The following is a 24,165-nucleotide window of genomic DNA, read 5'->3' on the forward strand; positions in this document are numbered from 1 at the left end:
TACTCAAAATGTAGTAGCTAGCACCCTCTCAAGGAGACCCCACTTGTGTGTGATTACAGAAAGATGAGGATTGGAGACACTAGATTATTGCAGAGTATGCCAAAGATCAGTGGGCAGTTGCCATTGTTGATGGTAGCATACAAGATGCTAGTTATAACCTTGCAAATGAGTTGATCATTTACAAGGGGAGGATTTATTTGATTCCAGGATCAAGTGTCAGAAAAATTATACCACGGGCATTTCATGATTCTCTGTTGGCTAGACATCTTGGGTTCTTCAAGGCCTATAGACAAATTTAGGAGAGGTTCACATGGAAGGGCCTAAAGTCAGATGTGCAGCAATATGTTAGAAAATGCTTTGTTTGTCAGCAGAACAACTAGGAGCATACTTATCTAGCAGGCTTGTTGCAGCCACTTACCGTTCCTAAGTGGAAAAGGTAATGTTTATCCATGGACTTCATTGTGGGCTCGCCAAAAGCCCAACAAAGAGATTGAGTTTATGTGGTGGTGGATCGTCTCCCTAAATATGCTCACTTCTTTCCCATCACCACCACTTTTTCAGCTATAAAGATAGCAAAGTATTTTTTACAGAAGGTGTTCAGACTGGACGAATTAATCCGGAGTATTGAGTTATGAGAGTTGTTTCATGAGCCTCTTTTGGTAGGAGTTGTTCAAATTATGTGGGACAAAGTTGACTCCAAGTACCAGTTACCACCCTCAAACTAACAGTCAAACTGAGATTATTAATAAATGGGTGAAGGGCTATCTACAGAATTATATATTGACACAACAATGGGCTTGAGTGAAGTTGATATACCTATGTGAGTACTAGTTAATTCTACTTACCACGTGTCTATTTAGATGCCCCCATTTCGAGCCTTGTACAGGTATCCCCCAAGCTTAATGGATTTTTTATTTAGTGACAACAAGATACCCAGTGTAGGTGATTTGCTATAGGATGGTCAGGATATCATGAGGACACTAAGGGACAATATTTAGAAAGCATAGAATCGGCAGAAGTATGTTGATCAAAGGAGGACTGCTTGTTCTTTTCAATCGGGCAATATGGTCTATTTGATGCTACAACCTTACAGGCAATCATCCATCAAGAAGAGTGGAGCTGTGAAGATCGAACCCCATTACTATGGTCCCTTCCAAGTGGTGAGATGCATGGGTGAGGTAGCTTATAAGTTCGATTTTTAATGGACAGCAGAGTTCATAATGTGTTTCATATATTGTGGCTCAAGAAGGCATTAGGCAGACATGTTGTCCCATCGTCTACTTTACCCCCAACTACATGATGAGGGGAGCTTAGAGTTGATCCCTGAGGCTATACAAGATACCAGGGAGAGGCATTTGTGTCGGTGGATCATCAAAGAGTTTTTGGTTAAGTGACAGGATCTCCCAGATGAGGATGTCACTTGGGAGCCTGAGGATATACTTCAACACCCCAAACTGCAATTGCTTGGGGACAAGCAATCGTAGGGAGGGAGGACTGTAATGTCCCCATTATAGAAAGTTCCTATAGCTTGGCGATGTCAGTTCATCAACGTAACCCTCATGAGCTGACAGTTAGATTTGAGGGTCTCTATTGTGCAACTTGCTATTTATAGTAAGTCAATTTTGCGTGGTTACTATTTTTAACAGTGTAGTGGAGGCACCTGGCGATTTGGCTTCTTCAATGATGGCCTGGATTAATTAATGGAGTTTCATATTATAAATTATTTATTAAGACTATCTTAAGGAATAACTTGTCATTAAATTGTTAGAAATTGGTGGTGTGTACTTCAAGGTTCTTAAGTGAGAATTGTGAGGAAGAAGGCATTGGGTGATTTAGTATAATTGAGAAGCCAAGTCTCAATTTTGTTATAAAAATGGTCTCCATGAGAAAATTGAACCATTTTCCCTTGACACTTTGTTTTTTATTCATTTGTGACCTGCTAAGGGTTTTAACATTGGTTTCTTGTGAGGGCTGATTCCTCATCTCCTGTTGCACTTTGAGACATTGGAATATATGGTGAATTGTGTTCTGATTACTGAAGATCATATCTGCATTATTCGTATGGCAAATCAGTGCTGAAGTATACCAATTTGGTACATTATCATCTGCTGCAAGTCAATCTTGGTTTGGATGCAATTGTTTAACCTTCAAGTCTGTTTGAATTTACTGTTGCTTTCAAGGTGGTTGATAGCTGCAAATAGGCATTTATGGTCTCCTATTACATATCTACCTTGGGTGGCCAGATTTAATGTAGACAAAATGGATCGTAAGGAGCAGCATTTCCAGTCACAAAGCTGGGTTTGGGGGCTCGCTGAGACTAATGTTGCATCTGCTAGCAACGTGCTGAAGTATCCTTGGTCTGGCATGGGGTTCTAGAGAAAATTGGCTGCCATAATTCCAACACCAACTTTGACTAGTCGCTGCAATCAATACAAGGACTGCAAATTATTTGTATTAGGTGTGGGAATTCTCTATACTACTGCAATTAATTTCCTCACGAACAATCACAAGTTCTTGTGCTCGTTAATCATTTCTAGAGTTATTGTTGTAATAATTGCAAACTCTAATATTGTAATTCATGGTTTCATGATGACAATTTTAATAATTTCATTTTCTGTTATTTGTTGAGCAATTATATCTTTTGAAAAAATAGAAAAAAACATATATGTTGCAAATACCAAGAAAATTGCAAAGCATTCAAAGAAACAAAAAAACACATTCTTCAGCATTGTTATAGTGTGAACCAGCAGGGCTCTTACAGAGAATGGGAGATTTTTGCCCATGAGCTTAGACAGCTCCTCCCCCAAGACCCCTTCGCTAACACCAAGTGTGCTTCCATCATGTTTGAAAACTTTGCTATTGCGATCAGGAGTCGGCCCTCCTCTCCTTCCCCCACGGCTCCACCTCTCTTTCCCATAGTCTTGAATGGAGGGACTCCTATACTATAAACCTATGGTTTGATAAGGACTACAAGTCCTTCCACTGCTTGGCTCATTCTACCTTTTCCACCCAGCCCTCTTTCATTCAGATGAAGCACTCCTATCGCTGCTTCCTTTGCCATAAGAAGCAATTATTCTTCACAATGCAATGTACATCCCTTTGCAATTCACTCCTAAAGTCACCCAAGCTCTTTTGGGGCACCCTTTTCCCCCACTAGCCCCCCTTCCACCTTGGATCAAAAAGTGATGGTTTCGCACATCTCCACTCTCTATGATATCGCAAGCCAACCCCCCTTCACCTTGCCTCCCCTCCCTGTTGTCACCATTTTACCTTCTCCAACATTTGTGAGGTTGTTAGATCTATAAATAGCATCAGGAGAGCGGACGAGGATAGTGGACATGAAGGGTTCCAAGCAAAACTCTTCAAATTGGGTATCACAGTTTTGTGCTCCTTAATAGGTATCAATTTCCCTCCTTGTCACAGCATGTCATTCATTCGACTCTCAAGGTCCTGTCAGCTTTAGATCCCAATAATCACATGACCATCATGGTCGGGCACACCTTTGACAAACTCTACACCACCATGCTACATACCATTTTGTTTGGGGAACCGGACCAACATCATTGTCATGCAAGGCGGTAGGTTCGTTTCTAAACAGACTTTCATTCTATGGATCACATCTTGACCTAACAAGCTACTATTAAGGAGGTTCAGTGAAAGTATACGGTTGCTTTGTGGATTTTCAAAAAGCACTCGACTCTATCCCGTGAGCTTCCCTTCTCCAGAGACTGAGAAACATCAGGATCTCGTAGATTCTTCTAATTGCTATCATGAGGCTGTATCAAAGTGGTGGGTAAATTCAAGAATCTGTAGAATTTCTCAAGCCCTATCTAGAGCACTATTGCGATGAAGCAAGGTTGTGTTCTTTTGCCTACCTTATTTGGCATCTACATCGATGAGCTCAAGGCTTTCTTTCCAAACTTCTTACTCCCTAGTAATGGTTGCAACCTGCATTAGGTCCTGATTTTCATTTTACTCTTGAGGCCTCTTCCTCATAGGGCCTTTAACATCTTCTTGACAACCTAGCTTCCTTCTGTGACTCATGGCAGTTGGTGGTGAACCTAGGCAAGATCCAGGTGATGGTCTTCAATTGCTCGAAGACCTCCCATCAACACTTCTTGTTCTAAGGTGAAGAGATTGAGATAACCTATTCATACACATATATGGGGGTTAAGTTTTCTAGATCCCCCTTCATCTTGAGACCTATTATGCAACGTCGGGTCAATAAGCCCTCACCCCATTGGAGAGATAGTGTTTTGGCATCACTTTCAAGAGGCCACATCCAAGATGTCTCTTTTAGACTCCCTAATCAGGTCGACCATGTTATATGGTTTTCTGGTTTGGGGACACTCCCTTCTGGAGTCTAACTAGGCTTTGGTGGATTGAGTGTAGACCCTCCTTCTCTAGTGTACCATCAAGTGTCATTAGTCCATGCCTACCAACACCATCCCGATTAAGTTCGAGGCACATCCCCTCGAACTTGAGGCTATCTTCGATTTGGTCTGGTTTCTCCACCATCTTCGAGGGTATATAGATTCAACCGAGGGTCCCCATACATTTCTTACCTAGCCTATCACTCCCTGGAAGTGATTGCGGGGGTCATCTCCACTAGTCAAGCACGTTGTTTGTATGCTTGGGCCTTGACTCTTTTGGGTTCGATGGGTATTGATATTGACAACCTCCCCTCTTTTAGTTCCTCTTTAGATGCCCTTACTAATCTCCTTGCTTCCCTGCAGGAGTTATACAAGCATGTCAGGATGGACATTTGTAGATTATACATTATTACGACTTGGATCAACTCTAGGAGAGAATTTTGTTCGAAGATGACCTTCTATGAAAAGCACTCTAGGGATATTTAGGATGGGGTCATTGTGCATCCTTTGTACCTTATGTGGCATTGGACACATGCCCTTTGCATCCCCCTAGGTTCTTTCAGGGTTAGCTTTCATTGGCTCAGCATCCAGACTAACCACCAAATTGATAGGGAGGATTAGACTCGTCAACTTTGTGACATGGGCAAGGTGGAAATAGAAACACTCCATTTTTTATTGCCAACATATTATCAAATCAAAAAGAGGTTTTACTGCATGTTCAAGGGTTGTCGGACTAAATCTTCTTTTTTTTGATATATTGACCATTAGTGTCTGACGATCTATCTTCACAAGGCCACGCAACTCCGAGATCACACTTAATAGTTTCAATTCCTGTCGAGGCTAGGTCCAAACTAGCTCATCACCTCCTTCACATTTCACTCTGGCTAGGGGAACCAAGTGGTCATTGGGTCCTTCTTCCTTGGATCATATCAAATCTATGAGACCTCACAAACATTACACCCAGCAGTAGCCCTCCACTTCTAGTGATTAACAGAGACAATCTGAGGTCTCCTCTCACCTCAGACCTTATCCTTTGGTCCTATACTACATCTTGGCTCCGAGGATTTTTTAGCTTGCTACTTTATCCTGCTTCTATTTTCACTTGGTTATTCCTTCCCTGAGCACCCTGTTCCCATTGTTTCTTGCCCCTTGGTTGTATGTTTTCAGTCCCATAGACCCTCTTTGTCATCTCTCATTGGACATTAATAAAATTCTCTTCTTGTCTCTTCACACAACAAAAAAGAGATACCTAGCAAATAAGCAATGGATCATTACTTTAGCTCTCCATTATATTGATCACATCCAATGGAAATCTGCCAGACTTTGTATGGTATCAATTGGTGTAGTCTTTAGTATTCAATAGAATTCTAAAGCACTCTCCATTCTTATCAAAGTCTACTCAGTATGGAGTCACGAAATCATAGGGTATCAATTGGTGTAGTCTTTGGTATTCAATAGAATTCTAAAGCACTCTCCATTCTTATCAAAGTCTGCTCAGTATGGAGTCACAAAATCATATGGAGCGAATAAATAGGTTCCTCTAAAGATTTGAATGCTTGCAAGTTAAAGGTTAATATATTCTAAGATCAGTTATCATTCACTTGTATCTAATTTAACTCTGCCCTTATTTGAGGTCTATTAATGTGATTGTTGTAGCTATGGTTGGATTCCTTGAGCCTGGCATAGATAACATAAAGGTCGTGTTGGTTCCCAAAACCATAGATTGGAAATCCAAGAGTTTTGCCAATTCTCTAATAGGATTACCCAATCAGTTATGGCCAACGAATGGGAATGACTTCAAATCCCTTGCACTTTAGGCTCTGCTACACCTAAGCGAATCCCTTGGTTCAAAGCTTTTATAGATCGAATTTAAACTTTACGAGTTCTTCCAGTACGCAAGGTCCTCAAATTCTATCAAAATAAAGTTGAATGCATGTTTGAATTGATTGAATGTTTGTGTAAGGTTTATCAATAATTAATTTGATGCTTGCATGAAGGAAATATGTAGATTTCTAACTTCAACTGTAAATCCAAATAATTTAACTTTTGTGATTTAAAAGGCCAGTGCCTTTTCTTATTCGGGCAATAGAGTCAACTTGATCAACTATTATGAAGATTATTACGTAAAACTCTACGAGACAATTTTTCATCAAAAATATCATCAATTACTCATGAGCTCTACAAAAGATACTTTTTATATGCAATTCTATGCTAGCCAAAAGGAATTTAACTTCTTAGGTAGGAAGTCCAATTAGCCAGAGACACATAAACTTCATATGTTTCACTATTCTCTATTTGTTGAACACAAAATGTGGAAAATATACAATGCAAAAAATAAACCTAGTCAGAATAACTCAATAATCCTTTTTTTGATCATAAGGATGAATCTTCACTTTAATTACAATCTCTTTGCCTTGAAAAAGTGTCTTTTATTTATTATTAAAATATAATATTTGAATTGATGTTGTTTGTGTGAATTGCTCCACAAGCAATGGAGATGGCTTTACTCAACATTAAAATCACTTTATTAAGTTAATTAAATAATATCACCCTTTTGATTTACTTTTGAAAGATAATATTGAATAATTAAATTAACTGCTTTTTTACCTTATAAAATATTTATTTTCCAAGATCACGATAGAAGGGAATATTACAGTATCTCTTTAAACAAATTTTATCTCTATCCTTGTCCTCTTCTTTAAAGGCATGACCAGATGGAACTAGCTTGTCAGGATAAGAATTGGCCTATTAGAGGAGTTGTGTTGTCAAATTGAAGGAGTTATGAGCATATTACATGTCCTTAAACATCTTCCCAAGTTCACTAGGTTTAACTATCCTTTCGATCTTTGGTGTCCTCCTCATTGCTCCTCCCATATAGGTCCTCATAATCATCATTGGGTTCACCATTGACTGCCTATTCTAAAATATCTATGGGATCACCTTGCATGTGGTCTGGCTGTGATTCTTCCTATCTTAATTAAATTGGGGTGAAAGTGACTACTCGAGAGAGATAATTCTCTCACCAACCTTTTCTTTGGTTGACTCTATGAGGAAAACTAAAACATTTATGTGAGTGCCTTATGAGTGGTTTTTTAATAGACCTGAAGATGTAACTGGTTGACTTAAGATGAAACTTTGTTGGTGAACAAACCTGAAGATGTTACTGATTATCTCTAGCATAAGACAAATACTTGGGGCTAACAAACTTGAGTAGACACTAAATTTTACAAACCAACTCCAGCACTAAATTTCCAACTACATAGGCATCAAATACAAAGTTAGAAATGAAGAGGGTTGTCACTTGAGGAGAGATATTCCTCTCAAGCTACCTATGTGGTTGGCACAAATGTGTTTCTAGCTACAGTGCTTTTTGGCACAAGAATGCATCAGTCCTCATCTTAAGTCTTGTTTAAGCCTTTTTCTTTGGTAGAGTTCTCTCACTTCCTTGAAAGGCTCGCATACTCATTGCATTCCATTGTATTGATTATCACTAGCTTCTTTGACATAGACTCTATACACTTGGACTTAGTAGGAAGATAAGATTTAGCCAAAGTCTTTGTAGCAGATGAAGACTCATTTACAATTGAGTATTTAGTTGTCTGGAAGTGTCTTTGCTACTCTTTAGGGCTGACTGTAGGTGCTTCCATGTAAACACCTTTGACTTAGTCTTGTCCTAATGGGTATTTGGTCCATGTTCCCTTATCAAATTGGTCTTGATTGTACAGATCATGTCCAATAAAACCACAACTACAAGACTGGCCATTTAAAGTCTTCTGTGCTTGAGACAAATAAACTCACGCATTTGGTAGTCCAAAATGTGTAACCACCTATATATGAATCATGAGGATAGGCTACAAAAGGAATTGCTCGGCAATTTAAGTTCTCCAGCCACTTAAGTCTTAAGGGGGAAATCAATGAATGTTTTTGCTTTTTTTCTCACCTAATGGGATGTGATGAAATGCTGTGCGAAAAAGTTATGATGGATGGTACATAATACACAATGTCCTCAAAGACAATGTGATCATTCATTATGATTATGACTTGACAATGTAACCATTTATTATCATTATGACTTTGTAATACATATTTATTAACAATAGATTATACCTATTAATGAGATATGTTAGAAAATCAACCACTAATAATTCATCCATTTGTCAAACTTACCACATAGAAAAATCCTACTTCCCTGCAGGCTTTGTCCAATTGTCTTGCAACTTCAGCGACACTTTGATCGTTAGCCATTTCTAAATCTTCACTCTTCTCCAAGAGGGGTCCCACATCTAATAGGATGGATAAATATTATGGAATGAGTTTTCATATAAAACCTAGCATTCAAAAATAGCAATACTGCAAAGGAGCTAAAAACCTAAGAAAGAGAAATGCAAAATAGGGCATGTCATGTGTTTTGCAGTAGTGTATTTGTCTGCCAAGAGAGAAAATTGGGAAGCAAACAATTTAACTACCATGATCTTTAACTTACCTACAAAAAACAATCACTAGACAATTGAACATATATTTTTCAAACTATGTCATAAGAATTAGAACAAGAAAAAATCCTCAAAATAGGAAAAGGGAACATAGGCTACATATTTATTCCCGAGTCTCAAAAAGCTTAGGAAGATCATAAAGGAAATAACATTTAGGAAATAAAAAACAGGAGAAGCAACTCCTTTCAAAATCATTAACAAGCATAAATACAGGCTGGAAAAGGATTGCAACGTGCTAGTCATGTCTCCAAAACCTGCCCCTGAGGTCACTGTATTAATTAAATATAGTAGTTAAAGTGCCTCTTGTTTTAAGAAAAAAATCAACTTTTAATGCATTTATAACACAATTCTCTCTAATCACCCACCACACTTTTCTGCATATGATTGCATGTTTATTGTGACAATGATAACTAGAGTCTGCAAGCAGATATGATTGGGAGCAATTCAACTATCCCTCATAGTGGTTGGGGAGTACTCACCCATTTAGAGATGACAAGAAAAATGGCCTTGAGTGTTGCATCCACAGCTCTGCAAATCAAACTCATAATATTGGTTCCCAAATTTGTCTACCTAGTTATGTTGACTCTAAATGCACTTTTTTTTGTGATTGTGGCATTTCTTCTTTAAATCCAGCTGCCGGTGGCATAGTAATTGATGCTCTGATTGAACGTAGAGAGTTAACTATGGCTAGCTGACTAAATCTCAAAGGTCATAATGATATTGATGCTTGTGATTTTCTGGTTCTAGAGATAACCTAGAACCTGATAAAAAGGCAGCCACAAAAGACATTCACCTCTTGCAGACAATATCGATGCGCTTGGTAAAATGATTTCCAAGGATGTTGTATTTGTTACTGCCAATGTGAGCTTCACAACATCATCGAATTTATTGACTTGCCATAATCTATCTTCAATGGTCTTGGTACCTTATATTGGACAGAAGCTCTTGGTAAATAATCTGAGACTTTTACAGTTAAGGCACATAGATCTTCACAATATATATTTGTTCAAAACTTCAATATTTTTTATTTCCAAGAAATGAAATGACAAGTGGCAAGTGGACAGAGACCACGGCAGAAAAAAGTGCAGAGGATAGAATATCAGAAGGTGCTGCTTAGAATGCCTTAAGCAAGTTAGTCTCTTAACAACATACAAACCAAACAACCTGCCACTCAAGCCTCAAGACTACCAAGGGTTTTGTATTCCTATGAAATAATAGCACCATCTCACAAAAACCTTGGATTCTGGCCCAATAACTGACAGGTAATCATATGGTCTGGGGACCTGGCTCAATTGATGAGAGCTTCTTTTTATGAAGCACAAGGTCACGAGGTCCAGTCTTCTCCCAAGCCCAAGTGGTAGTGGAGGATGTGTTGCGCCAGTGTCACTGGTCACATTAGTTAACCCGGCACACTGCAGTTTATAGGGTGTGCTATACACGATTCGTGTAGTCTAAAAAAATAAAAAATTGGCAGGTATTCAGATAAAAATGTATTTTGTTGAAATTTTACCCTTTTTAAAGGATGTAAAAGATTGGATCTTCAAGAGCAGAGGTAACAATTAGGGGCCTTTTTATGATTGTGTTCAGCATTAGAAAGGATAACAATCATTGTTTGATGGGGGGCATGGTTTATTGAAAAAGTTGGAATTCTATCTGTCCATGGTCATTGAACTTCACTCCGGATAAGTCCCTCCAATGGTCAAGCTTCACTAGGCTTTGTTATATTGGATTTGTGGAAGGAAGGGTGTCTCTGCACGATTGGAATCTCATTTTAGTTGAAATTTAAGAATTGCATATCCCTGGAATTTCACACAACACAAAACATCCCTTTAGCTGAAGAAAAAAAACTTCGTAATAATGCTATGATTTTGTCAAAATGTTAATTTTCTAGTGAAATTGTAATCTCCTGCAGTGTTTTGAGTTCAATTTTTCCAGATGTAAGCAGTAAGCATGACACACTAGGATGCCACAAAAATGTTTAATTCAACAAACCATTGAACTATTACGCTTCATGGAATCTACTTGTGACATTATAGTAAGCTCCCAACAGTGCCAAGCCTTTAACAGGACACATTTCAAAAGAGTGTAAAATACTTGTGCGTATCAATTCCTGTTGTGGTTTTCCCCTCTGACCAAGGTTTTCTACAATAAAAATATTCATGTTATTTGTGTTGATGCTTATATGAGTTGTTTTATGGTTAGTTTCACAAGTGAACATGGAATGGATAAATGAATGATCTGATGTGAGATCTGGTATCGATTAATCAGTTTTGTAGTGGTGATTAAAGTTTGAAGTTAGTGGATTACTGATTCACCCTCCCCCTCCAACAGTAATCTTGGGCCTTGAATGTATTAACACTACTTTCATCAAAAAAACCTCCTTGTTAGGAAACTTCCAAAGATTGAATATTTTCATGCACAGAGATGTTTAAGTCAAAAATTTGCCATCCAAGGACAACTATTTTGTTGAGGGGAGAATATCTTGGGGAGAAGCACCAAAATTCTAGATATAAGCACTAGATGATCTTATAAACGAATTACATAAACTGACTGGTCGGAAGTTATCCATAGAGTCATCTCCCAAGATCTTAGGGATAAGAACCAAAAAAGTGGCATTAAGCTCCATCAAGATATTCATAGCACTAAAAAACTCTTTTACACCTCTAACAATGTTATTTTCTACAATATGCCATAAGAGTTGAAAGAAGAACATGGAAAAATTGTTAGGTCTAGGCACTTTATTACCATTAAAAGAGAAGACAGCAACTTTCACTTCATCATTGGAAGGAATAGTTGTGAGAAACCTATTCTACTCTTCTCCAATCGTCGCTGGGAAAGAGTTGAGGAGAAAATCTTGAGCTTCAACATTAAAATTATCTTCAGCAAAGAGAAGAAAAGAAAAGAAACAATTTGCTTCCTTCCTGAAGTCTTCCTAAACTCCGACAAGGATCCATTGACAACAAGACCAGATATCTTATTGGCAGCCTTATGCTTCATGGAAGTCATATGAAAGAATCTAGTATTTGTCACCAACTACAACCAAGGAGAGAAGTACCTTTATTTCTAGAATTCCTTCTCTTTAGAGTTAATATCATGGTATTTTACGAAAATATCATTCTCAGCTACTATAGTTATGTTATTGTACCCTTCAACCTGAATCTTATCCTGAACCTCCTGGACTTCCATCTGAATGGCAGTTTTGGAAGCAAATATATCCCCAAATGTCTCCTTATTCCACCTTTTGACCATATCATCAATATGTCTAAGTTTCTTAGCAACCCTAAAAATGGTTGAGCCCTCCACACAAATATTCCACCAATCTTTAATGCAGCTTTCAAGGTTAGGATGGGGATTCCACATTTTTGCAAATCAGAACAGAAAGTTTCTTTTGCCCAAGATGGGGTCCACCACAAAAGAGATGGGGAATGGTCAAAGCCAATCTGGAGTAAGGAAGCCAAAGAGCATTGATAATGGTCAAACAAGTCATTAGAAATAAGAGCCCTATCAAGGTGAACCTATATGAGATCCACCCCCTATCTCCTATTAGCACAAGTGTAGTTTTCTCCCTAAAGATCCACAATCATGAAGGGCTTGACTATTTATAAAACTCATCAAGTCCATTCTGTCATCTAACTGACTAGGGGTCATCCCAAATTTCTCATTCTCCCTTAAAAGCATGTTGACTCCCATAATGAGCCAAGACTCCTAACTGCCATTGGACCTAATAAGCTCTAGCTTCTTCCAAAATTTATTCCTTCCACTCCTCGTATTTGGGGCATATATATTTGACAATAAAGTACTACTATCCTTGATGTGTTGAAATTTAACAAAAGCCAAATAGTTTTCCAAACAGATAGGTCCACCCTTAATGAGATTGAGATTCTGAAAAATCACAATACCACCATAGGCCCCCTCAGAGCTCCCCCAAGAACACCACAATGTTTGAAGACTTTTATTTTCTCAACTTTCTCCTCAAACATTTTAGTTTCTTGGGTCAAGACAATGTCTGGCTTATGATCCCTAACCAAGTTCCTAAGAACAGCTTGCTTGTGAGGCCCATTGAGCCCACGAATATCCCACAATATGATTTTCATTTTTTCTTTAAGGAACATACCTCATGGATGGTCACTTGGGCACCATCCACAATATTCATACAAGCTTGTTGCTCCCTTAGTTGGCCAACTGATTTTCTCCCCGATATATTGGATTGTGATCTAACATTAGCCTTCATCCTATTTTGAGTTTTGATTGGTGTAGTTTGAGGGTAGATTTTAAACCCTTCTTCCCCCCTTTTCTTGTCTACAACCTCTATAAATGGGATCTCCCCCACCTGGGAAGGCCTCCTTGGTTATTCAAATCACCTTTTAGGGTATTATCACATCCTACCTCATCTCCCCATTTAGTGCTCATTTTTGGTATCAGGGGGGATCAGAGATCGGCAAAGTAGCTTTCACAACCTCTTTGGACAACAAAGTTGTCAAGCAACTACCAAGGATATTACATTGTTGAGTGTTCTCGAGTCCTTGAAGGGATCCATCAGTAGTATCATTGTTGTTGACTAAGCTCAAGCCCTTCTCTCCTCCAGTCAAGTTATCTCCCTAGACTTCGCCTTCTTCAAGCCCTTGGCCATTTTGGGTATCTCCTTTTCCAACCTTGTCTCCCCCTGTCCCAGCTTCTCCTTAGACTCAAGAGGAGCCTCCTTCGTAACTCCGTTCTTAGTACCTAGAGATACAGTATTGCCATTAAGATCAAGCAGATCAAGGACTAACAAATTAGTCTTGTCCACAGACAGAAATTCCCTAAGGCTGCCCTAAGTAGCTTTTCCATCCTTCTCCTTTTTTGGTTCTTTGGACTTCCATTATTTCTTCCTAGTTTTTTTACCTTCTCTTTCTCAGCTTGTTGGGGACATTTCTTAACCCAATGGCCAATCTTCATGCAATGGAAGCAGGCAAAGGGGATACTACCATATGTAAAGTTTCTGCAAATTCTATAATATATATCAGAGTTAGTTTATGCCTTATTCTTATACTTCAGAGTATAGCCTTCACTATTCAGACTTGTGTGAATCAATACTTATAATTCTGGAGATAATTTATGTATCTGCGAATTGTCTTGAGGGCAGAGTTGATCAAGGAGCAGACTTCTAATTGTTTGTGTCCTTAACCTTCAACCACACCCTACATAAGTATAGAGCCAAGGGGCATGTCCTTACAAAGGACATGTCCCTTCCAAAGTCAAAATAAAACCTTCTATTGATCGGCGACTTTCCAAGAGGAATAGTTTAGTTCCAAACTAATCAAAGGAGATTAGTTAGTTATCTAATAGTTACTTTAGGATTGGCGTCGATCCCTATTAGGAGGCTAAGATCATATAAATAGAAACTTTGGTAACCAAGAACAGTTCAGAACGATCTGTAATCAGATTAGTATATTATAAAGTTATTGAATTAACACTACCTCTTAACTTGGTAATCATACTAAGAGATATCATATCTAGCAACATCAATTAAGATGAACAAGCAAGAATTAATAATCTATATCTATTTGAATCTTCTTAGCATGTGGTATTATTGAACACATGATACAATGTCATATTACTAAACCTGTGATATGACATATCACTAATTCTAGTGATAGCAGTATTGCAAAGAATACAATATACAGGATAAATCTGGAGAATAATTAAATTCTACATTTATCCAAGTTGTGACTCATAGGTACTGGTATTCCTATATCACAACATGATCATGAGTTAAGATCTACCAGAATGCAGGATAAACTCTGGAGAATAATGAAATTCTTCCTTCATTCAAATTGTGACTTACAGACATAACAATGTCTATATGACAATGTGATCTTGAACTCATCTAGATCTAACAGAAGTTCTCTATTGTTTAACACATTATCTAAGAGATCGCCATCTCTCATAATGTTTTTTATACAAGTATTCATTATCTCAGAGATCATCACCTCTTAAATAATGAATACAGATGGTGGAGCCCATAACAATCAATAGCCTGACAATAAAATTATTTTATTAATAATTGAAAGAATACAAAATTTCATAATTCAACCATACCAAGTCTTTTCCTGAAGTGATCTATCTTCACGAGAGAAAGGTTTTGTAAGAATATTTGTTGTCTGATCTACAGTACAAAGTATTCTAATTTTACAGTATTCATCTCTACCATATCTCTAACATAATGGTAAGGAATTTCAATTTGCTTGGACCTTCCATGGAAAACTAGATTTATAGAAAGCTTGATAGAACTCTATTTATCACAATGAATAATCATAGGATTCATGGCTTGACCAAATAATCCCACAGGTAACTTTCTAAGCCAAACTGCTTCCCAAAAGGTCATTGTTGTTGCAATGTATTCGGCTTCTGTGGAACTTTGTGCTACTAAAGACTGTTTTCTGCATATCCATGATATCATTGCTGATCCTAAATTGAAATAGCATCCAGAAGTACTTTTTCTATCCTTAACACTTCCACCCTAATCTGAGTTTGTGAATCCATGCAAATCCAAGTGAACTTTCTCATATTTGAGCCCAAGGTTAAGAGTGCCTTGTAAGTATCTCATAATGTGTTTGACTGCAACTAGGTGAATCTCCTTTGGCTCACACATAAATTGATTTAAGGTGTTAACAGCATAGCAAATATCAGGTCTTGTATTTACCAAGTACATAAGAGACTCAATCATTTGTCTCTAGCGAATAGAATCTATGGAAGGTGATTCTGCTACTGCTTCTTTAAGTTTATGTAGATTCGTCTCCATTGGAGAAGACATAGACTTGCAGTTCCACATTCCAAATCTCTTCAAGTTATCTAATGTATACTTTCCTTGATTTAGTATAGTGCTATCAAAATTCTACCATACTTCCTATCCTAGGAAGTAATGGAGTCCCAAATTTTTCATCTCAAATTCTCTAATTAGATCTTTTTTGCATTGATCTATGAGATGATCATCACCTGTTATTAGTAATCATAGATCATCACCTGTTATTAGTAAATCATCAACATACAATATCAAAATTACCATATCATCTTTATCCTTTTTATAATATAGATTTGGATCAGCTTCGTTCTAGGAGAATCTTAAACCAATGAGATACTTATCAATTCTTTCGTACCAAGCCCTTGGAGCCTGTTTAAGCCATAGAGAGCTTTCTTGAGCCTACAAACAAAAACTTTAGAATCATGAGTTTCAAATCCTTCAGGTTGCTCCAAATATACCTCTTATGCAATCTTTCCATTCAGGAATGTTGTTTTTACATCCATCTGATGTACTTTCCATCCCTTCGATGCTACAATAGCTAGGACTACTCTTACAGAGGTGTATTTGGCAACAGAAGCAAACATTTCTTCATAATCAATCCCTTCTTTCTAAGAGAATCCCCTAGCTACAAATCTAGCTTTATATTTTTGAATGCTACCGTCAGCATACTTTATTTTAAATATCCACTTGGAAGAGACAACAGATTTTCCTTCAAGTCTAAGAACAATTTCCCAAACATCATTCTTCATAGTGGATTGGTATTCTTCCATCATAGCACCCTTCCAAGTTGCATGTTTAATAGCATCTAAAACATTGGTTGGTTCTGATTTAGACAAATCATTCATGTTTGTTGTGTAACTAGAAAATCTTTTGGGTCTTTTGCTTTCTCTAATTGTTCCAGATGGTGCAGCGAAGTCTTGTGCTTCTACTGTCTTAATGGCCCAAAGTGGTCTTTTCTTAGAATTTTGAGTTTCTTCAAGATTAAGATTTTCAATTTCATTTTCAATTTCTTCATTGTTCTCCCTCTGAGACTCGGATTCAGTATTTCTTTCAAAATTAAGTAATGGAGAGGGTTCTTCAGAACTTAAGGCTCTTTTGAATGTTAAATCTTCTTCAAAAATTACATCCCTACTAAGTTCAATATTTTTCTGACCAAGTATGAAAATCCTATAAGCTTTAGATGTTTCACTATACCCTACAAAAATATCTTTCCTCCTAGAAAGTTCTAACTTAGTTCTTTTTTTCTTTTGGAACATCTGGGCACCCAAAAATCCTAAGATAACTTATATTGGATTTAACCTTAGTAAAGACTTCTTCAGGAGTTTTATCTCTAAGGTAGGAGTGAGGACTTATGTTTTGAATATAGAAAGTAGTACAAGAGGCTTCTGCCCAAAGATAATATTCTAGATTTTGATCAAATATCATAGCTCTTGCAGCTTATAATTGTTCTATTATGCTACCCCGTTTTGTTGCGGGTTATAAGGAACAGTATACTCGCTCTTCTTGTTTCTTTACAAAACCTTTTAAACAAATTTGAGGTATATTCACCCCCATTATCAGTCCTAAGAATTTTAATTTTATGTCCTGATAAGTTTTCAATTAAGGTTTTAAATTCTTTAAATCTCTTCAGGATTTCTTTTGATTCTTTGCATTTTAAGAAGTGAATCCAAGTTTTCCTAGAGAAGTCATCTATGAATAGTATATAGTACCAGAATCCTCCAAGAGAAGGAACAAACATAGGTCCATATAAATCTAAGTGGATTAATTCCAAAACTTTGTTAGTTTTTCTAGTGCTATCATGAAATGGACTTTTGGTGTTCTTACCCAGAGCACGTCCTTTGCATATGCTTTAGTGATCTTTATTCAACTTAGGTAAACCAGTGACCATCTTCTCCATAGTTGATAAGGTTTTGAAATTTAGATGCCCTAATCTTTTGTGCCATATTTTGTTTATATCAGAAGCTTCATGAATAAAGGCTTGAATAGGCCAACTAAGTTCTGAATTTAATTCATACAAATACCCTTTTCTTTGACTAATAATTTTTTCTTTCTTAATTGAGGAGTTCTTAGCCCAAGTTATGACTTTACCGTCCATGAATGCAACATCATGTCCATCATCTTCAAGTGTTGCAATCGAGATTAGATTCCTTTTTATCCTTGGTACATAGAGTACTCCTTCAAGAAGAAGAGAACTACCCGACTATAGTTTTAAGGTGCAATTTCCAATTCCTTTGACAGAATGTGTTGAATTATCACTGATAGTGATTTCACCTTTAACTTTTTCTGATATAGAGTCTAGTGCTTCTTTGTATCCTGTAATATGTCAAGAAGATCCACTATCAATCACCCATGCTTTACTTGAGACTTCATTTGATAGTGTCGAATACAATACACGATTTTCAAGATCGTAGTTATCTTCTTCCCTAGTAATGTTTCTATAGTTCACTTGTTGTTTAGAATTCTCAGGACAATTAGATTTGTAGTGTCCAAACTTTTCACATCTGAAGCACTTTATTTTGGATAGATCTTTCTTAGGTTTGTCATTCTTTTGATTACCCATTTTCTTCTTGAAGTGCTTCTTCTTGCCTTCATAGGAATTTGTATTAAAAACATGAAGTTCTTCATCTTCCATTTTTCAATTTCCCTCCTTTCTTAAGTTTTCTAGATTCTTCCTAAAGACAATCTCCCTTAAGTCTACTGAAGTCAAGAAAATTATCTCTGGCACTTACTCCTTGTGCAAATGTTTCCCATGAATCTGGTAATTCCTCTATAGCCATCAGTGTTAGTTTTGTGTCATTAATGATGCTTCCTATACTTGCAAGTTCATCTCTTAGGCTGGCAACCCTTAGGAAGTAAGAATTCATCGATTCTTCCTTCTTTATTTGTATGTGATTTAGTTGTCTTTTTAAAGTGAGAACTCTAGTTGCATTGTTAACCTCATATGCATTTAGTAATGCATTCATCATATCAAATGTTGTTTGATGTTTTGTTAGCATGGGTACTATATCATTTTTCACTCCATCTAATATGATCTGAATGGCTTTCCTATTTCCTTTACTCCAGATAGTTTTATGAGATTCAACAGTAGGTTGTCTGGATACTGAATCAACAAATTGTTTTACATCACTTTCTTCAAGAATTGTCATGATTCTGAATTTCCAAGCATCAAAGTGTTCTTTCCCATCAAATTTGTCCTCGGGTCTGATTGTGTATGCCATTGAAGATAGGAGAATGATGCTAGATATATATCAAGACTGATTATTTAATTTGCAAAGCCTAGGTTTAACAACCTGGCTCTGATACCATGTAAATTTTTTGCAAATTCTGTAATATATATTAGAGTTAGTTTATGCCTTATTCTTATACTTCAGAGTATAGTCTTCAATATTCAAACTTGTGTAAATCAATACTTATAATTTTGGAGATAATTTTAGTATCTGCGAATTGTCTTGAGGGCAAAGTTGATCAAGGAGTAGACTTCTAATTGTTTGTGTATTGAGGCCGATCTGAGTGGACTTAAGGCAAATTTCAGCCGGTTTTGCAAGAAAAATCACATTACCATGTAGGTTTTCTGAGTTTGTTTTTATGTTTTTAAAACATTCTATTATTTCTTTGTTGCATCTAAATGAATACAAAATCATTCCTAAGTAGTTAGAAATGATTTTGAATCATTAGGAGAAGATTCAATGCTATTTTTGATAGGTTTTGTTGAATCTATCACTATTTTTTGAAGAATATCTAGTTTTTCTTTAAAATATTTTTTAATACTTTCAATAATGTCTAAAACTAATGAAACTAATTTAGATAGTTTTGAACTTAGTTTCATTCATTTTCTAAAATATTTTATTTGTGTTTTTAATTTCTATGTGTAGGGCAGCAATTAACCATTAAATTGGCATGGAAAATTCAAAGTGTGACCACTAAAACCAAACCCTTCTAGATATATAGGCACCCAGCCTAAAAATGCTAGAGAGAAGAAGGCATGGAAGTACACCTACAAAGCACCAAATGAGCCTGGGAAGGTGATTTGCTTAAGACGTGAGAAATTAATTTCTAGTTTGGAAGTTTGCAACAATTTTCTTGACGTTGCAAAGTATTATTAGTATATTGTCTTCTTGAAGCAAATGTTTGGGATTCGACCATGGCTTGACTCAACTTAATCAAAGAATTTTGAAGGAGAGGTTATCACACGCATAGCCTTTGACCATAAATTTTTGGTCAAGGCTTCTGAGATTGTGAATGTAAATTCAAAACTTTAATTTTTAATTATTCTTGGTTCAAGTTTCTCATCATTAATTTTACTTACTACATTAGCAAGTTCATTAATTAATATTTTTGTAAAATAATTTGTATTTTCCAAATTTCGATTGTAGGTGTTTGAGCCCTTGATTAGAGTTTGTGCTTGGTTGATGGAGATCAAACCCCAATGTGGTATCTTTATGAGGTCATGCATAGGGCCAAGGAGTCTAAAAAAATTACTACAAGGGGGATAGACTCAAATTTGATCCAATTTGGGAAATTATTGACAGGTGGAATAATCAACTCTACCAATCCATTCATGTAGCAAGTACTTCCTCAACCCCTATTTCAGGTATGATGATTTTGTTAGCATGAATGTTGATGGTATTCCTTTGGAGGAGTATTCTAAGCATTGGAGAGCATGTGGCAGTATTGATATGTTGCATTCATGACTGTGTTTGTCATTGATGTCAACATAGCAGTAAGTTTGTGAAGATTGGCAGAGTAGCAGATAGAGATAAAGGTTGCACGAAAAGAGATTTAATATTCTAGTGATGCACGGGTAAGGACATGTTCCACACTATGTCTGAATGACAAGGTTAAATGTGCGTAACATAAGTCGAAGTCATACAGAAGTTGTAAGTGATTTACAGAAAGCAATATAGAGACAGTAATTGTTAAGCAATTTATGATGATTGCATTATATCTTCTAATAGAGATATAATCTGGAGATGCGCAGTTAGTCAGTGACAGAAGACGATCTAATGGTGACGACAGCGAGTGCGCAAGCCCTAGTGTCGCACATGTGAGAAGTTGTATAGACTGTGAGCCGACAGTGCTATTGTTATTATGAAATAATTAATTTTCTTATTATAATTAATTGGGAAAGCCTCAAGGCCAACTCAAGGAATTATTTTGAAGATATGGTATAAAGGAAAGATGTTTTCCTTGTTTGTAAAGAAGTATGATCAAAATATTGAATGCGAAGTAATCAAAGAAGTGTGAAAAGGAGCAGAGTGCTTGGTGAATGTGAGTAAGCGATCCAAGGGATTATTGGATGCGAAGTTTTTGGTCTAGTTTTGAGATCAGAAGGTAGAGGTCTAGTTGACAGGACAGAGAAAGAGGAAGGAGCAGTACAATACAATTCTATTATTCTGCAAGGAATAATACAAAGATCATTTGGACAGTGGATTCATTGATCTTGCCCCTGAAGCTGTTTGGACAATGGGTCCATTTGCCTTCTACAACTCCTAACAATATGGGCACAACTCCTAACAGGGTTGGAATCTCCTAACAAGGATTCAAAGCCTTCTAATAGGGACTAATATGTACTAAATGTTGTAATAGACTCCTAATAGGGTCCATCCTCTAACAAGGAATATTTATATTAGTACATCATCTTGTGAGTATCATCCCCACCAGGGTTTTCCCTCTAATCAAGGATTTCCCTAGTTAACATATTTGGTGTTATTGTGCATGAGTATCTTGTTGTGTTTTTTGATTATATTGCTCAAATAGTTAAGTTTTATTAAGGTTGATAATTGTTATAATAGTTGGATAACTGATTCAACCCCCTCCCTCTCAATTATATTGGTGGACTACATATTCTAACAAATTCTTCTTCAAATTTTACTAAGACTTGATTTACTTTGTTTTTGTAGGTTGTGTACTCAAACTTGATTTCAATTTCTTTTTGTTTAAGCACAATGATTCATTTTCAAATACTAATGGAGAAGTCTTGGAGGGTCTCTATGTATGCATTCTAAAAGACGTATCCAATGTTGCGTAAAGAGACCTTGTTGTGAGCAAACAATAAATCTATGTGGAGTCAAAGGGAAATTTATTCTCTTCTGAGCTAACAAAGAGAGCAAGAGGCACTGAAACGCCAATTAAAGTAAATCATTTGCAATTTTTTTCCATTTGATAAACTATGTTTTTGCTTTTCTCTTTGTTTAATGACTTCTCGGATAACAATATTTTATTTGCATATGTCTAAAATACCCCCAATCTAAAGCAATTTGCTTTTGGAATCTTGCGCTAGCCTTGTAGCTCATCCCATTGTGAGCACAGTTGGAGCTTATTTGAGTTTATCCACACAAAGAAGAGAAACAATTAGCTTGAAAACACCTCAATGATCTTGTTTATGTACAATATCCTCTCAGTGTTACCTGGGGACATGTTTCCGGCAAAATTTGACCCGTCCTCATTTCCAGGACATCTTGAAGACTCAGAAACTTCTGGAAACTTCTAGAACTTCCAAAAACCTTTCCCTTGGCTGACCCATAGAATCAATGTTTCAATTTTGATAATAAAGCACACCAAAATTTGCACTCTAAAAACTTGACAATAAAACACCAGTGGGATACCAACAAATCACTCGATGGAATTACCAAGACCAATGGGGTTTTCCATCACTAAAACCAATTACTCCAAGAGAAGCTTTTTAAAAGAACCCAAGTTTATTCTAGCAACACAACAATGTCATTCACAAAACTATCCCAAAAATCAGTGCCAACACCTCAATATATAGCTTTTTGAAGAAAACTATAAAATATAATAATCATAGTTACACCCATGTCAAGGATGGGGGACATTGGAATAGGGGGAGAAAGGGATGACAAGGGAATAGTTGTAAGGGGGCAGCATGGGGGTCGTATATACTATACATATGGTCCTTAAAATGCTAGTTATGAAAAGATGTAAAAGATTATTAAGAAGTAAAATGCCAAATAGTAAATACTTGAACAAAGAACATTGAGATATTCTCAACTCTTCCCTTTTATTATTCTTCTTGTAGCAATCAATTAGAAATGAAAATGTGAGAACAAATGAAGCTTGGAGGCCTTTTGAGGAATGGACGACCGTAGATGGGCCCCACAAACCCTTAGGGTTCAAATAGAACCAACGAAACAATTTTAAAATGTATTTTTTTACACACTTTTTCTATTGTCGCAGCATGGGATGTCTATGATCCCAGCAATGCTTGAGGGACGTACAAGCATCCTCCAGCATTAGGGGGACGTCCTTGCATTCTCGGCAATGGAAACAAAAAATGGTGATGTTGTTAGGACGCCGAAACATTGTCCCCAAGTCATGGGTGTGTACCTATTCTAGGAACGCTTGGGATTTTGGGTGGAAGGCATCCCCGGGATACACTGATAATAATTTGCTTTATTTTCCCTTACAAAGAATTTTTTGAAATATTAAAGTTTCATTGGTGAAGGCCCATTTTAATAAGCATCTAACTTTTATAACATTTGATCACCTTTCCAACAAGCTACTAGTCTAAGTTGTCCTCTTAATATTTCCAACATTAGACAGCTAGGGTAAATAATTAGATAATAACACAAAACTCACACAGATTGTGGAAAGCATTGACACTACATCAAAACCAAACACAGATATACCAACGTGATTCTAAAGAATTGAGAAGATGATCAGACCCAACTAGGTAACTTACTAAAAATAGACTGCTGCTCCAAGAAATTTGGAGAAAACCCAAAAGTTCAAAAACTGATTCCAAAAGTATCAAAGGACTCAAAGGCCAAGTAAGCTTATTGTCATAAAACAAAGTCCCTAATGACCAGCCCTAGGCACTCCAAGAAATTTTGGAGTTCTTCCCAACACCACAAGAAGCTTTTAGAAGAACTTGAAAGTAGCTTAAAGTTCACAATTCAATAGTGCTAAGAATTGGGACACTACAAGGCAAAAGCTTATGTTACTGGAGCAAACAAGCATTTACGCTATCGTTGATCTATTTGATGTTTAAATTGAAACTCTATAAACAATCTGACCAAACAGATCCAATGAAGATACTGAAATTTCTAATGTCAATGGAGATATCAACTACAATATAATATATTCCTCATTTAATTCATGATTGATGAAACAGGTGTGCTTTGGTTGTCTAGACTGCAAGAGAAAGCAATACAAAGACATTGTGCATGTAACAAATACTAATTCAACAACGTTTGGAAAATTAAACTATTATTGAATTGTTTCGATTGTCAGAAATATCAGTTTGAGAGACATGCTTTAATTAGGTACATAAATTGTAATATTGAAACAGAAGTATGTGCTGAAATGTGCTTAGGATAAGCAACAAATTAACATTCTTGGAAAATTGTGAGCAAGTGGTCATGATTATGAAGTGATAAGGTGAAATGGAAGGAAAGAGAAATAAAGGAAACAAAAAAAAAGGCAAGGAGGGACACTCGTCTCAACAAACTATTCCATGTCATTTGCGGAGATAAATAGGTATAGAACATGGCTCCCAAGAGGA

The 24,165-nt window shown here is 36.7% G+C and overlaps 1 protein-coding gene across 2 annotated transcripts in view; it reads right to left on the minus strand.

Annotated features, from left to right (window-relative positions):
• The window catches only part of LOC149557544 (2-oxoglutarate (2OG) and Fe(II)-dependent oxygenase superfamily protein), a 116,862-nt gene that overhangs the window by 89,803 nt on the left and 2,894 nt on the right, over positions 1-24,165 (minus strand). For both annotated transcript variants that reach the window (XM_089832184.1, XM_089832183.1), the window contains exon 2: positions 8,541-8,656. In XM_089832184.1, coding sequence (XP_089688310.1) covers positions 8,541-8,656 — 116 coding nt within the window. The remainder of the gene's footprint in view (positions 1-8,540; positions 8,657-24,165) is intronic.

Source organism: Cupressus sempervirens, chromosome 5 (assembly GCF_028749045.1).
Source record: "Cupressus sempervirens isolate cs-2001-9-10 chromosome 5, ASM2874904v1, whole genome shotgun sequence".
NCBI lineage: Eukaryota > Viridiplantae > Streptophyta > Pinopsida > Cupressales > Cupressaceae > Cupressus > Cupressus sempervirens.